General features: G+C 46.8%; 4 protein-coding genes across 4 annotated transcripts; 2 read left to right on the top strand and 2 right to left on the bottom strand.

The window, feature by feature from the left end:
• Positions 1 to 1,588: 1,588 nt before the first annotated feature.
• On the top strand, positions 1,589 to 2,371 carry MAM_08300 (uncharacterized protein; the record flags this gene model as incomplete). Its single annotated transcript, XM_040827098.1, has 1 exon — positions 1,589 to 2,371. One exon carries the CDS (start codon positions 1,589 to 1,591, stop codon positions 2,369 to 2,371), a length of 783 nt encoding a protein of 260 aa, XP_040674887.1.
• Positions 2,372 to 3,425: 1,054 nt separating this feature from the next.
• Positions 3,426 to 3,872, top strand: MAM_08299 (amino acid transporter; the record flags this gene model as incomplete). Its single annotated transcript, XM_040827097.1, has 1 exon — positions 3,426 to 3,872. The coding sequence occupies one exon, from the start codon at positions 3,426 to 3,428 to the stop codon at positions 3,870 to 3,872; it is 447 nt and encodes a 148-aa protein (XP_040674886.1).
• A 3,636-nt stretch (positions 3,873 to 7,508) lies between these two features.
• Positions 7,509 to 9,129, bottom strand: MAM_08298 (uncharacterized protein; the record flags this gene model as incomplete). The annotated part of the gene is made up of 2 exons (XM_040827096.1): positions 7,509 to 7,678; positions 7,911 to 9,129. 2 exons carry the CDS (start codon positions 9,127 to 9,129, stop codon positions 7,509 to 7,511), a joined length of 1,389 nt encoding a protein of 462 aa, XP_040674885.1.
• Positions 9,130 to 12,224: 3,095 nt separating this feature from the next.
• Positions 12,225 to 13,428, bottom strand: MAM_08297 (uncharacterized protein; the record flags this gene model as incomplete). The annotated part of the gene is made up of 2 exons (XM_040827095.1): positions 12,225 to 12,608; positions 12,655 to 13,428. 2 exons carry the CDS (start codon positions 13,426 to 13,428, stop codon positions 12,225 to 12,227), a joined length of 1,158 nt encoding a protein of 385 aa, XP_040674884.1.
• Positions 13,429 to 13,986: the final 558 nt, after the last annotated feature.

The raw sequence follows: 13,986 nt of genomic DNA, 5'->3' as shown, positions 1-13,986 counted from the left end.
TCTATTAATTCTCATACAGTGCTCGCCTGGGTCTAGGCATCTGAGGGTTTCACTGCCTCACGGCATAATATACGTGGAAGACTAGCGCAATTAACTATAACAATCCTAGAAAGCTGAAAACGAGCATTAGGCCAGAAAGATGTGAGCAGAGCTAAAAGAGGGCTGGGAGTATAACTCAATGGGACTACAATAACACACTTCGGTGTGAAAGAGTCCTCAAAAGACTCTCTGTGACTAAAGGCTTTTATTTCGCAGCGTGCCTTATGTCCTGATCTCGTGATTATCGTCCTTGTGTAGCTGTGTGGCAAGAGACAGCTGCCAGTCGTAGTGCGACTAAAGCTCATAGGGACTGCCCTAAATTTTCTGCAGAGGGAATGATATAGTTTAGCAGGCATCTTGAAACGCTTAATAAGGATATTTCTACATAAGTCTCTAAGAATCTAGAGCCTGCTTTATATATAGTACTTTATTATAAGTTACATCCCTAAGAGGGCTTTAGTTAAATCTGTTGTGGGAAAATAGCCGCCGATAATAGGGATCTGCGCATTATAAGTTAGGCGTTGACATAATTTGCTTCTAAAGTTTAACTTAGGAAATATAACGACAAGAAAGAATATTTAGCGAGGATGCTATAGTCCTAGTGTTCTAAACGCTCGTCACTCTCACGAGAGTAAACTCTAATATCGCAGCTCTAGCTACTTGTATAAAGGTCTCAATAGAGATTTTAGAGTAAATAATCTCAACTGAGCTGATAAGCGACGTAGGGATGTCGAGGGTTGTTAGTTGAATCCAAGGTCCTAGGCTAAAAGGATCTCACTTATACAAATAGGCGGCGAGAATTAATGCCTGCGACAAGGGCTACAAAAGCGGGACCCGGAATAACGTCCTTAGGATTCAATTTACAGCCGTAGAGTCTTAAAGGTCCACGGTTTATTCCGAGGAACTCAGGCTCCAAGGCCTCTATGTCCACATAACTAGTGTACCCTGGTAATTTACAAATACGTTATAGCTGCTGTAATAAGGGCAGGATATCTGCGCCTGAAATTATATAGTTTGTGAACTTTAGCTGTGAAGGGTCCTTAGTTGAGTTTCAAGACTCTCGACCGAAGAGGTTATACATAATGTGTGTGCATCAGCAGCCACACAATATATTAATAACTCCTAACCCCTCTTTCTCGAGTTATAGCAATAATAAGAAAATACGTCTTCGCTTAGGTAATTGCTACTATATATTAAGCACCTTTCTATTATTGACTATAATCCCTTATTCTTATTATGTAATAATTACATAGGCACTAATGCCCCGTCTCTAGCCCTGAAACTTATTGCATTGTCCCTAGTTTAAGGTCTAACAGGTATATAACGGGTATCTAACGCAGCTATCGGAACTAACAGCTTCAAAAAAAAATTTTTCAACCTAATTATTTTTCCTGGATAGACACCATCACATTCACCAATTCTTATCCAAAAGAAAATGCTACCACAAGTATGCTTTATCAAGACACTTTCTTTGATTGCTGTCGCAAAAGGATTCACTGTTAAAGCAGCACACAACTTTACTGCAAATAAATCATCGCAACCACAAGCCATGGCCATTCAAAGCCGCGGAGAGAAGACGTGGTTTCATGAGCTGGAAGGCCTGGCCTACTCGGTAGTTCAATATATACCAGGAATTGGCACTTTATACTCCCTTCAGAGAGCTGCCGTTACGTATAGTCAGCGCGACTGGGTACGCTATTGGGAGTCTGTGGTCAAGCTGATCGAAGGCACTACACGCGATGTGGTTCTCGTCTCGGGGACCGTCGAACCAGTCGTGGTCACTGTTATTCACAGCATGTCAGAATCACTGTCGGAAAAGACACTTGAAATGTGGAACAAGGATCCATCGGACAATAAGCTCAAAATCGAGCAAGAGCTCGACAAGGAAAGTGGACACATAATTATTTCCGAGTCTTCCCCTGGTCAGCTTGAAGAAAGAGTATTCGAAGGTATGGCTAAGGGATTGCACCACTTCCATGGCGCAGTATTCGAGGGCGTGATCAAGGAGCCCAGTTTCAGCTGGAAAGGCGAAAAATTCCGAATGTTCATGCCTGAAGGCTTATTCACAGGTGCAACGGTCACGTTCATGTGGCGATGGACAAAAAGTGCGTTTGGAACACTAAACAGTCCTGCGGCAACCTGGGGAGCTATTCAGCTGGATAAACCGGACTATAGCCATACCAGGTTTAGACTATCAAGGCGCATGGGGTCCGGCGGCTGGGCGGGTTACGACTTTTGGGGCGAGATACTATCAAATGACCGCATTATTGCGAAAACTCGGGTTAATGGAGAGAATGTTGTCATCTATCTGAGGAGAGTTGCCGGGACATAGCTCCTAGGCGTAGATGTTAGTAGTACGTACATATGACTTAGATAGCTAGGGTAGAATGAGACTCAGTTGACTCCCGAAAATGGGGATATAGTGATTCCGAGACCAACCGACCCCATCAATGCAGCGCCAGCTCCGAAGCAGGGGGGCTGTTTTTGCAAGACACAAATCGGCGGACGTCATGTCATACAGTTATTTCTCTTTGTAGGCATCGGAGAATGCATGGTGGAGCTAAAGTATCGTCTGACCACGGAAGAACGTCAAATAAACCAGGCTATGTTTATGGTCAGCCATGTTACAATGTGCCTGGGGGACACTCACTGACCTATGTTAGTGACTTTGGATCGTAGAAAGCTCCCTCCAATGTGACAGGAGCTCGTTTGCAGTAGTACAAGAACAGAGCTTGGAACACTTTGGCTCGATTCGCATACAACACACTGTGGTATGAATTGTCCACGTGACCAGAGGCTTAGCAGTCTTTTGCCCTAAGTCTCCTGACTATATATAACTCTCGTGTCGCTAACATTCGTGTGACATCCATTAGTAATGTATACGTGGGATACGCCAAGTCCAGGATGCTCTCTCTGTTCGCAACTTTGGTTGCATCGTTACACTGGTTTTATTGCAGCTTTATCTTCCAACTGTGTTCTAGAGAGGCCACGTTGGTTGGCAAGCTTCCTCATCCAAGCTTAAAACCAAGGCATCGACACCAGGTTGACTTGTCACCGTCACTCGTTTTCATAGCGCCTCTAACAGGCCATCGCCAATTAGACTTGTTTGCTGTTACATGGCACCGCCATAGTGGAGCTGCTTTGTGCCTGCTGCGCACATCTAGTCGGAAAATTGCCAGAAGCTTGACCATCCCCCCTTGCATTGGCACCGTCGTAGTTAAATTGTTGTTGCATCGTTCCACTTGTGCGTTTTAACACTGCTTGGTGGCGGAAGCCGAGAATAACCATTGCGCTATACAATATTTATCTGTGGTGTTCCCCTTCGTGCTGCCCAGCAAGTCTCGCCACCATCACATGACGCGCGCATCTCTTCACCAAACACCACAATGATCGCATCTGCGACTGACAAACAATGCACGCTTAGGTCCGAAAAGCCGGGTTGCGAACCATCTGGCGCCCACACGGCCGACGTATTCGGGCAAGAGGACCAGCATGACATCAAATATAAGAGACTCTCGTGGCCGTTGGTCGCACTTCTTATGATCACCGAGATTGTGTCCAATGGCATGCTGTCTCTGCCGTCATTTCTCGCCGTGGTGGGCATGGTGCCCGGGCTGATTATCATTATATTCCTCGGTGTGTTCGCGACGTACACATCGTGGCTGTTAGTCGAGTTCAAACTGCGCCATCCCGAGGTCCATACCATGGGTGACGCTGGCTACATCATGTTTGGGCCGCTCGGGCGTGAGATCATGGCCTTGGGACATGCTGCTTCTCAATCTTTGCATCTGGGGGTCAGCTTCTCGCTGGCCAGATTGCCCTCGCCTCGTTGAGCGACAACAAACTGTGCCTCATGTTATATACTGGCGTCTTTGCGATTCCCATGCTTCTGTGTTCATTACCAAGAACATTACACGGACTGAGTTGGATCTCCACCGCCAGCGTGTTAAGCATTTTGATCGCTGGAATCGTCGGCATGGCTGCAGCAGGCATCTCACCCGATCCGAATAGAATAATCCAAATGGCTGTGCCGTCAGGCTTCTACGCGGCATTTATTTCCATTACCAACCCTGTCTTTGCGTTTGCAGGACATTTCATGTGAGTTCTCTCAGATGGCATGGTCAGGACCTGTTCCAGCATTAACGTTGAACCGCTGCAGGTTTTTTGTGCTTGTATCCGAGATGAAGGAACAACACCACGCTATGCGTGCGGCTTACACCCTGCAGTCCTTTGCCACGATTTTCTACGTTCTCTTTGCAGGGGTTACGTACGGCTATATTGGAAGTACGGCGAAATCGCCTTCGTTTTCTTCTTTGTCTGCCTACTGGCAAAAAGTGTCTTGGGGCATCGTCTTGCCGAATCTTCTTCTTGCCGAATCTCTTTATACTCATACCGCTGGCAAGGTCATGTTCGTTAGAATCTTTCGGCACTCCAGGCATTTACAAAGCCACATATTGCTGGGTTGGGGAGTCTGGGTTACGCTCGTTTTCTTCGCAAATGGCTTGGCTTTTCTCCTAGCCGTGGGCGTCCCTATTTTCAACTACTTAATCGGAATCACCGCATCACTTTTCGCCGCGTGATTTAAGTACGGCATGTAAGTCCTGCACAACTCGTGTTATATTTCTTTCTAGGTCTTGTCCGTCCCACACTGCTTACGTCTAGTCAGGTAGCATGTGATTATCTGCTAATGGAACTTCTTTTAATAGAGCTGGCATGTTCTGGCTGCATGACTCGTATAATGACGGCCCTGGCTTCGATGCCCAGCGACAGAAATGGGCACAAACGTCTCTGGCTGTCGCAACCGTCCTGTCCGGTGCTTTTATATGCTTTGAGGCCTCTATGTCACCATTCGGGCCAATGGCAGAGGCCTATGCCACCGGCCAGGTTCCTTCTCCATTCACTTATTAATACTCAGCTTAAGACGGAAAGGGGATTAGTAATATATACATAATGCAGGCCTAAATGCTGATTAATTTACTATGTGAAAGAACATCACGGCATGTTGTACTTTTGAGTCACACGTTTAGGATTTAATGTTCAAGTCATCATTCTCAGCTTGGGAGACAAGGCGCAGGGCTGAGCTATGCTCGTCTCGGCATATCGTCCGCTATGCGTTTAAAGCAACTCCCTCAGATCCCTCTTACTTCGATACGGAGTAGCGAGTTTACCATGATCACCAGGGACACAGCTATACGTCTGATGCTATGTTGTGACTAGTGGCACATTTTGGTTCAACCTTCGTCGGAAAAAGATCTCACAACGGCGTTTGAAGATCTGGGCGCCTGCCATACAGCAAGCATGTTCTGCATTGGGCATCCTGGTCCGGTTCCGCTTCCGGCGAAAAGGCTGATTTATGTTAGATACTGTTTGAGTAACTTTCTAGTCACCGACGGCGCCTTCATGAGAATGTGAACTAGTCATCATGTTGCCATTGACTGCTTTCCTTTCGGGGTGGACATGGCCCCGGTGGCGTTGGTTGCGAGCCATTTCCAACTACCATGGAGCGAAATCGTTCTTACCAACTATATTTTGTTTTAACAATAGCCGTCTAGAGGGACAAAGGGTCATCCAACTGTGACAAGGGCTCGTCTGAGGTTTTTGAGCGCTTTATCTCGATTCAGCACATAACACATCTCGGCATCGAAGGTCCCTGATTTTCCAAAAGAACTTGTGGTCACAGGCTTCTATTGATGCAGCCGCCCTTTGCCCTAACTCTCGTGAGTAGAGCCCTCTGCGTCACCGACATCTGCGTGACATGTACTAACAAATCATAGTACACGCTCCACGGCTGCGGTGGCATTTTAGCCATCCCCGGGACATCAGGCGACGTACACAACTCTCGATCAAAGCAATTTTATGTTTTAACAATTTACAGTGCTTCTATTTGACTACGAAACTCTTCTACCACTGGTAACTACAATCGGGTTGCCCACTGCCTATCTTGTGTAGAGTGAAGAGGTAGAGAGTCCACTACAGTCGTAGCTGAACAATCCTTTCCAAAATGATTGCTCTTTAAATACATTTTTGTGAACTGAAGAAGCAGAGAAGTCACTACACTTCGACTAAGCGGACTTTCCCAAGCGCCTAGCGCTTTAAACTAAATGTAAAGCAAAGTAGTGCGAGCAGTTAGATAACTTGACAGCTACTAATTTAATAAAAAAAAAGAAAAAATAGGAAAATAGAAAAAGAAAAAGGAGAGAAAAGGAAAAGAGAATAAAAAGAAAAGAAAAAGAAAAAGAAAAGAAAAAGAGAAGAGAAAGAGAAGAAAAGAGAAGAAAAAGAAAGAGAAAAAAGAAGAGAAAGAAAAAAAGAGAAAAGAAATAGAAAAACGAAAAAAGAAACTGCTGCAATCTTCCCTAAGAACTCGATTTAACCCCAAACAATAGGCTCCGCAAACTGGATCTCGGACAATTCAGCAGCCCGAGCGTGGAGAGCAGCATGGCCTTTAGTATCGAAGCGAGTCGCATTGTGATCCCAGCAATGACCAGTTTTAATATCCTCGCAGAATTGGAAAAGTGTCCTTTCAGGCATGTAACAGAAGACGCGTTCAGAAAGCGAAGTTAGACTTGGCCCGTGGGAAGTCGGACTCTCGCACAAAAACCTAGCAGAGTGGCCAGCATGGTTGGTTGTAACAGACTGGGATGCCATGAAAGATCTTCTTTCAATGCGCTTTCCGTGCTTCTTTCCATACTTCTTCTTCTCTTTATTCTTGGCATTATGCTCTTTTCTGTTGTCCCCACTAAAGTAAACCGGTGCCTGATTGTTGTAGAAGGCAAGGGCTGAGCTGTTGGATCTGCAGTAGCTAAGGAGCGAGCCTCGTTAGTTGCCACACATTGGATTGGCATGAGGCTGGATGAACCTACTAATCCAGGCTATTTCCATTGCCGGAAAATCCCTTGGAAAACTCCGGGAAATGAATTCGGATGCCCGTCGAGTAGCCTTGACGGTAGCCATCCTTACCCAACCACGCGCAAAGAAGTTTGACTGAGCCGTTTTCGTGATGGGCATCAACGTCGGAAAAGTACCTGTTACGTCGGGAATTGCTACACGGGCATGACACTTTGGCTACACGGGCATGACTCTTACACGGGCATGACTTTTACCACTTCTGATTGGTCGCATACTTTCTTGGCCCCACAGATACTTCCTCGGAAAGGCGGTGTAGCCAACTTCACTAACAAGCTCCTACATCACCATGAATTGCAGTCACTTATCGTTGTGGGCGCGATTGGTCTTCTGCTATCTTGCAAGCCTGCATTTCGGATTAAACTACCGTCCTTGTACTGTTAGCCAGTAACTGTCAAATACTGGCAAAAGACGTGATGTGGTCTACTTAATTTATTGCCTCACAACGATACAATCTGGATCTTCGTCATCACTCTTAGCCAGTTCCCATTGACTCCTTGTCCTGCGAATGTTTCGTTGCGTCCTCCGTCCACTGTACCGCACGCCTGTCGTATTCCCAGCATTTAGGACTTTAGAAGGTCTACCTGGCCCTTGCTGGGCTGAGATGCCAATTTGGCCACCAGTTTGTGTGATGGTTTCTCGAGTAGCTTTATGCACTCTCCTAGCAAGAGTTGGCTTATTGAGACTTCCTGGCGGTCGACCTCGTCGCCCACTTGGTTGATTATCAGATCGGCTACTTGATGTAATAGCTAGGCTTTCTGGGATAACCTGCGCTGTATTCTTTGGCCTTCCACGTAGTGCAGTGGCAACTTTCGGGTCAAGAATTCGTCGGTATGGATCTTGAGATGCCGATTCCCGTAGTCGCCAGCGTGGGTGGACCTCCCATTTAGTGAAACGTGTGTCAGAATCTAGCTTTGCGTAGACTTTATGATAGCATGGGATTCCCAGCTCAATAGAGACCGTACAGTCGTCGTCGCAAAGTCCAATAGAGTCGGGGAAGGGATTCTTCCCCGTCGGCAGAAATTTGCGAGCAATACAGTATTGCTTGTTGATTAACCCAAGTCCTTTCGATGACATGGTTGTTCGTAGTTCACCAAGATAGTTTCCCATCGAACCTAGGTATTGTGGAGCAGTCAGGACATCATCCTGTCCACAGGCATCCTTAAAGGCACGTTCTTGGTCATGTATCATATCCTGCATTGCCTCGACGAGTCGGTAGAGGTGGCTCATGCCATTTAATAGATAGCTTTTGATATTATTGTTGCTTGCTTCTGTGCCGGACGTAACTCGGATTCCGAAGTTACGATAACGACGGATAAAGCAACGTGCCCATTGAGCACTAACAGGCATATAAGTCGAGTAGAGGTATTGTAAGATCGCTCGTTGGTCGTCGAACTCTTTACAAAGATCTCTCCATGCCTGCTCAAACGCTTCCTCAGTCTCGGCATAGAGAACCTTTTTCCACATTAAAACAACGCCTTGGTAAGTATGAGGAATCTTATCACTACTCGACCGATCTTCGATCAGATGCTTATCTGTAGTGCTCAACCCGCCATCCGCCTGTGAGGGAATGTCTTCACTGTCACTAGCGCTAGGGCTAGTAGTACTGTCCTCACGTTGGCCCGTCCACCTAGTCTTCGATTTAAGCAAAACGTTTGAAAGGATATGATGAATACAAAGCTGTTGCTGTGCATTTGGAAACTGATCATTAACGGCAGCTTTCATAGCCTTGTCGAAGTCTGTGATGATGACATCTGGTTCCCTGAGTGAGTGTTTTGTAATGAGCTTGCGAACACTCTCTGCAAGGAATTGGAACCCCTCCCTCCTCTCGTTATCTATTAAGCCAAATGCAGCATTGAACACAGTTCCAAGACAGGTTTGGCCAGTAGCCTGGAATAAAGGAAGCTTGAAGCGATTAGTGTTATATGTGTTATCAAAGCTAATAACCTCGGGGAAGCGCTTCCACATCTGTAGACAGTACGGAAAGGTCCAGACAAGACCAAGCAGTCTATCTGGATCATCATCGGCCCATTTCGCGATGTATGGGATCTTCTTCTCATCAAAGAGTTTGATCAATGCCGCAGTAGGTGTATAGCCATTTAGCTTCTCTCGGTTAATGAACGAACGGGCATTATAGATATCCTTCCGCAGGAGTGTTGTATCGGGGAATTGCTCCTCAACCATAGCAGCTACATCACTGGCTCGAATACCCGCGCGACGGCTTGCTGACTCGATGGTTGCTTTAACTGGTGTAGTAAGGCGGCGGTGGGAAACATGCGCAGATGGCGTAATACTCCGTTCATGGTTATGCTGGTGATGTTTCGGGTCTCTATGTTGTCGAAGAAGCCACTTGCCTTCCTCTAGGGCTTCAGCAATTATCATCCATTTGCAATCACACTTCCGAGACCTTCGGGTTCGAAGACCAGAACCCCCCGAGGCCCGAGATTGTCCAAACCGGTCGCATTGAATGGAGTACCTAATCAACCGTCCCTTATAGGAATATTTATTCCGCCGAATAATACCAAATCCGTTCTCCTTTGCAAATGCGTTGGTTGTTTTAAAAAGAACTTCGGCCGAGGGCGCTGGGTCGCCAGGGATTATTGGGTTCGGAATTGGCTCCGGGGCGGGAGATAGAGACTGTCGCATAGGCGAGGAACTAATATTTTCGGGCGTCGGTGATATTCGAGGAGGTTGTGTGGGTGACCTACGAGGTGGAGAGTACGGTGGAGGAGAGTCATATGCTTCGAAACTTAATGGTGACCATCCCCATCTCTCTCGCCAAGCTTGTACACGTTCGTATGATCGAGCAAGGTCTACAGTTAGCCTTCGACCTTCGCCGGTAACCTCTCGTACTATGCGCATTGCGGACTCGAACTCGGCTCTTGTCCTTGTTGGGAGATGCTGGGCGGATGGGGGTGATTCGGGAGGTTCAGAGGCGAATGGATCAAATTCTGGGCCTGGTATAAGCGCTCTGACTCGCTGGCTCCATCTTTTTCCACGGAAGAAGTCATTTTGAAGATATATCTCATAGTCAGATCGAAGGCCCCATGCAGGCTCATGGCGGCCCTGTGAACCATGGGGGTGTGGGAGACTTGAAAGTGTTTGCGGGAAAGAGGCGAACAGGTTATCGAGTGCATTTTCGTCCCCGAGGCCGTAGAACTGACCGATACTCGTAGCAGAGCTACTCGCGGATTGTGGTCGGTCTTCAACTGTGGAAGGACTAGATCTGCGTCGCCGACTGGATTTGTGTCGCTTTCCTCTTTGTGATTGATCACTGGGACTAGGGCTCCGCGACCTGCGAGGAGGTGTGCGAGGCAAAGACATTGACGTCTTGAGAAGAGAACAAGATTGTAGTGAAAGAATTGGTCGCTATCTCTACAGCATAGGGTGCCGTATTATGGTTTATTAAAAGCTACGAAAATGAAGAAAGCAAGCTCGAGGGGGTCGCCCCGACTGCGCGACCACTGGGTTGCTGCGTAGTAGCTTAGCCGAAATGAAGTAATTTACACAGAAGCAAGGTTAAAATGGCCCAGGTACTTGCGGCTGAGGTGGCAGAATCCAGCGTCGTTAACAGAGACAATGCGACCAATCAGAAGTGGTAAAAGTCATGCCCGTGTAAGAGTCATGCCCGTGTAGCCAAAGTGTCATGCCCGTGTAGCAATTCCCTTTCCCAAACCTAATGTAGACGTCTTCTTGTTGCCACTAAAATCAACGACCGAAAGACTGCTGGGACTGCTTTCTTAGGCCTCGTTAGAGTGGAAATCCATGACATTACTGTCCTTTGCGAAGTTTACATTCCGTGTGGATAGATATCGTCGATTTTTCGGCCAAGCGCCTCCAATGGAATAGAGTTTACATGATTGTAAATGTAAACTGGCGCAGTTTAGCGCAGCTTTGATTTGTGTGACGACTACGATTAGAAAAATGCCCCATCTCGGACAGGCTGCATACACCCAATGTCTGGGGAGATTTCAATTCGATTCCAAAAAATGCCCACGTCCAGCATGCTCTCAGGCTCCAATCTTTCGTCGCCTTCTCAAATTTCGTTCTAGTGACTAAGGAGATAAACACGAATAACAACTACATTGCAAGTAGGAGGCTGGTCTTGACTCTTGACGGCATGATTTACGACTAAGATAAATATTGACTAGACTCCAGCCTTGCTTAGGTTAAGCTTGACGGCAAGGTTCTGCCGTCCTGAAGTGGTGGCTCTAGTTCGAGAACATTATAGCAAACGGAAAGTTTGGGCGAAGTGGATATTACACTGGCTAGTTATTTCCGAAATGTCTCCGCCCATGTCAAGCCAGAGGTTGGGCCGTAGGCCAGATAGGTGGATAAGTCATGCGCTCGTTACTAGTTATTAGTAGCTCCCGCCCAGTGTTTGCGTATTTAAATGCTAGTGAAATGCTAGACAGCTGTCGCAGAGTGGGCACAATGATACGCGCCAGGCAAGTCAGCGTCGAGTTTAATTGTGATGAGGTCGCAATCCGAAGGATCAGCATCATGGCAACCGGCTCAGCTTTTCTAAAGAGCTCGTCTACATCCGGTCATCCTCACTAGCTTTTCTCTAAAGAAGGATGCTAGTTCTCACGTTTGGGTTATTTCCAGCAACTGGCAACACAGCAAATCCGACGCGTCGAACGTCCAGGCTTTGAATCTGTGGCACCGAAATATTAGAATCACTACGACATTAATGGGGAACCTGCACAGGGGTGAGAGTTTGAGGTTATCGTTTGTGTGGTTGGAAGCTGGAAGCCCGGAACATGCTGTTTTGATGATTGGTGTTCCTCTCTGTGGAACCTGCCTAAGCCTTGCAAATTTGGTGCCCTGATATTCGGTCATGACCCCTGAGAATCTCCGTCTGTTGACTTTCAATACGTACCCTTATCTGAGCCCTAGCAGAGAAACTTTTATGACTTACAGCTTCCCAATTTCAGCGAGCAGCTTGATGCTACCAGGCCATGCTCTGAGTTGATCAAGTACACCACTGTTGAACAAGCCTAAGTAGGTCATAGACTCATGGTCTCCGATTACTAGGTGGGAGGATGGCCCCCGCAGGCTATTTAACTCGAATCATGACTCAGTTGCCATATCAGGGTTTGCTTTACCCACAGACCGGCTCGAATGGCGGGCGGGGATTGAATCATAGAGTATCTATCACATGTACTATCAATGCAGCGGCAATTCCTAGGCAATGTATTGAGGACTAAAGTAAGTAGTGTTCTAGTGCTGTTTACTAGGTTATATGCTTTTGTCTTGAAGCAGGACGATTCCTGTTACTATTTAGGTGAAAACTTCCTCACTCTCCGCTTGGTCATTGGACCTTTGAAATCCTCGTCGTCCTCACTAGCTCTGGCCTCGGCAGCCTTTTCCATGTTGATATACGTGCGTTCATCGTCTGAACGCAACCGATCTTCTGGGCTGGATAATCGTCTGCGCTTCCTCGTTACTCTTTTTGACTTCATAGCGCTTCCCGCCGTATTAAATCCTCTGTCTGGTTCCATTTCCTCGGCTTGTTGAATCATATCAAAGAGTTTGCTGAAAGTAATAGATATTGATGCTGTCCCATAATCAATAGCTAGTGCATCGGTCGCGAAGTCGCTAAGGTTAAGAGTGAGGCACTTTTCTGCATTACATAAGGATCCGTCGAATGAGCGAAATGTCTGCTTGGTCAGCCTGGTCCTGCTCTATAGATATTTTTCTACGTACCTCTTGTGACAAGACTGCTGTAAATCCTAGTTCGTCACTATTCCCATCTTCCGACCTTGTATATTCTGGACGCCATACAGAAACAGTGCATTGTTTCCCTTTGTAGTTAATGTCAACGCCAATAACAGCTTTAATATCTCCATTAGAGTAGAGAATGTAGTCCTGGGCAAGTTTTTGTAGACTCTTGCCTTTCTGCGAGTAGGATACCTCTACTACAACACCAGGATAATAGGCATCAGGGTGACGAAACTGTGCGTCAGGCTCACGACGTATATTTTTAAAGAATTCAGAATCCCCTTCTGACAAAAGAATAGTAGACGACCCTCCGCTCTTTATTCTCGACGCGAAGGTGCCTGCTTCATCTCTCTCTTTGGCAATGTCTTTAAGCTGGTTTTGCACGTCGTCGGCTAGGATATTCGCAAAGAAGTCGTGAATAGGCGAAGGCATACGGAGAATAAGGAGACTGTGATTTGGGTCGTAATCAAATCGCTTAAACGACCGCTCGATGCTTCCGCGCAGTGAGACGTATTGCTCCTGATCGAGAGAAACTTCAACCCAACCCCCAGAGTCGACAGTCTTTGCTCGATCGCTGCGTGATTCAAGCAAACGAAGAACCGGGCCAGAGGCGTCGATGGACGGCAGGTGTGGTTCAATCGTGGCGGGAGGGGTTAAAGGCAAGTCAATTAGACGATCGGGAGGTGTACTACCGGAGCTGTCCAATAAATCGTGGGACTGCGCCTTATGGCAGTTATCAATTGCCGCCTTGTCGGCCATATCGAAGCGACCGTGAACGATGTCGTGAGGGAGGGAGGTTTTGATTGTTTGGCAGGATCCGAGGTGCATGCATACATTGTTCCCCACTATAGACTTATTACGCCCCACAACCGGACCAATAATAAAACAGAGCGCCCGTTTGCCGCCTAATTAGGCATGAGTGTCCTGTGTGTCGCATTATGTTATATCAAGCAAAATTCCTGTTTAGACATCTCAGTAATAAATAAATACATAATTTTAACATATTCTTATGTATTTACTGTTCTACTGTTATATTTTATGTCTTGTTAGGCTTATGAATTATTATAAATATAGTCCTGAAGGGTCGGCTACACTATCGCTGCCAGTAACATTAATGATTTCGTCGTCCACAGCGACGTAGAGTTTGCGGATCAAGTCATTCTTTACCCAATCACCTAGGCATTGCAGCCCCTCAACAGTGCCGGGCGAGAGCCGTGCCCTGTCCCAAGAGATGGTCCGCCTTGTGCAAGAGAATACCCGTTCTGGGTCGTCTGACATCGCCGGCACACTGAGCACGTCTACTGCTACTTGGTGCAA

This window comes from Metarhizium album (assembly GCF_000804445.1).
Source record: "Metarhizium album ARSEF 1941 chromosome Unknown scaffold_50, whole genome shotgun sequence".
NCBI classification, from domain to species: Eukaryota; Fungi; Ascomycota; class Sordariomycetes; order Hypocreales; family Clavicipitaceae; genus Metarhizium; species Metarhizium album.
This window is presented reverse-complemented; position numbering and strand designations above follow the sequence as displayed.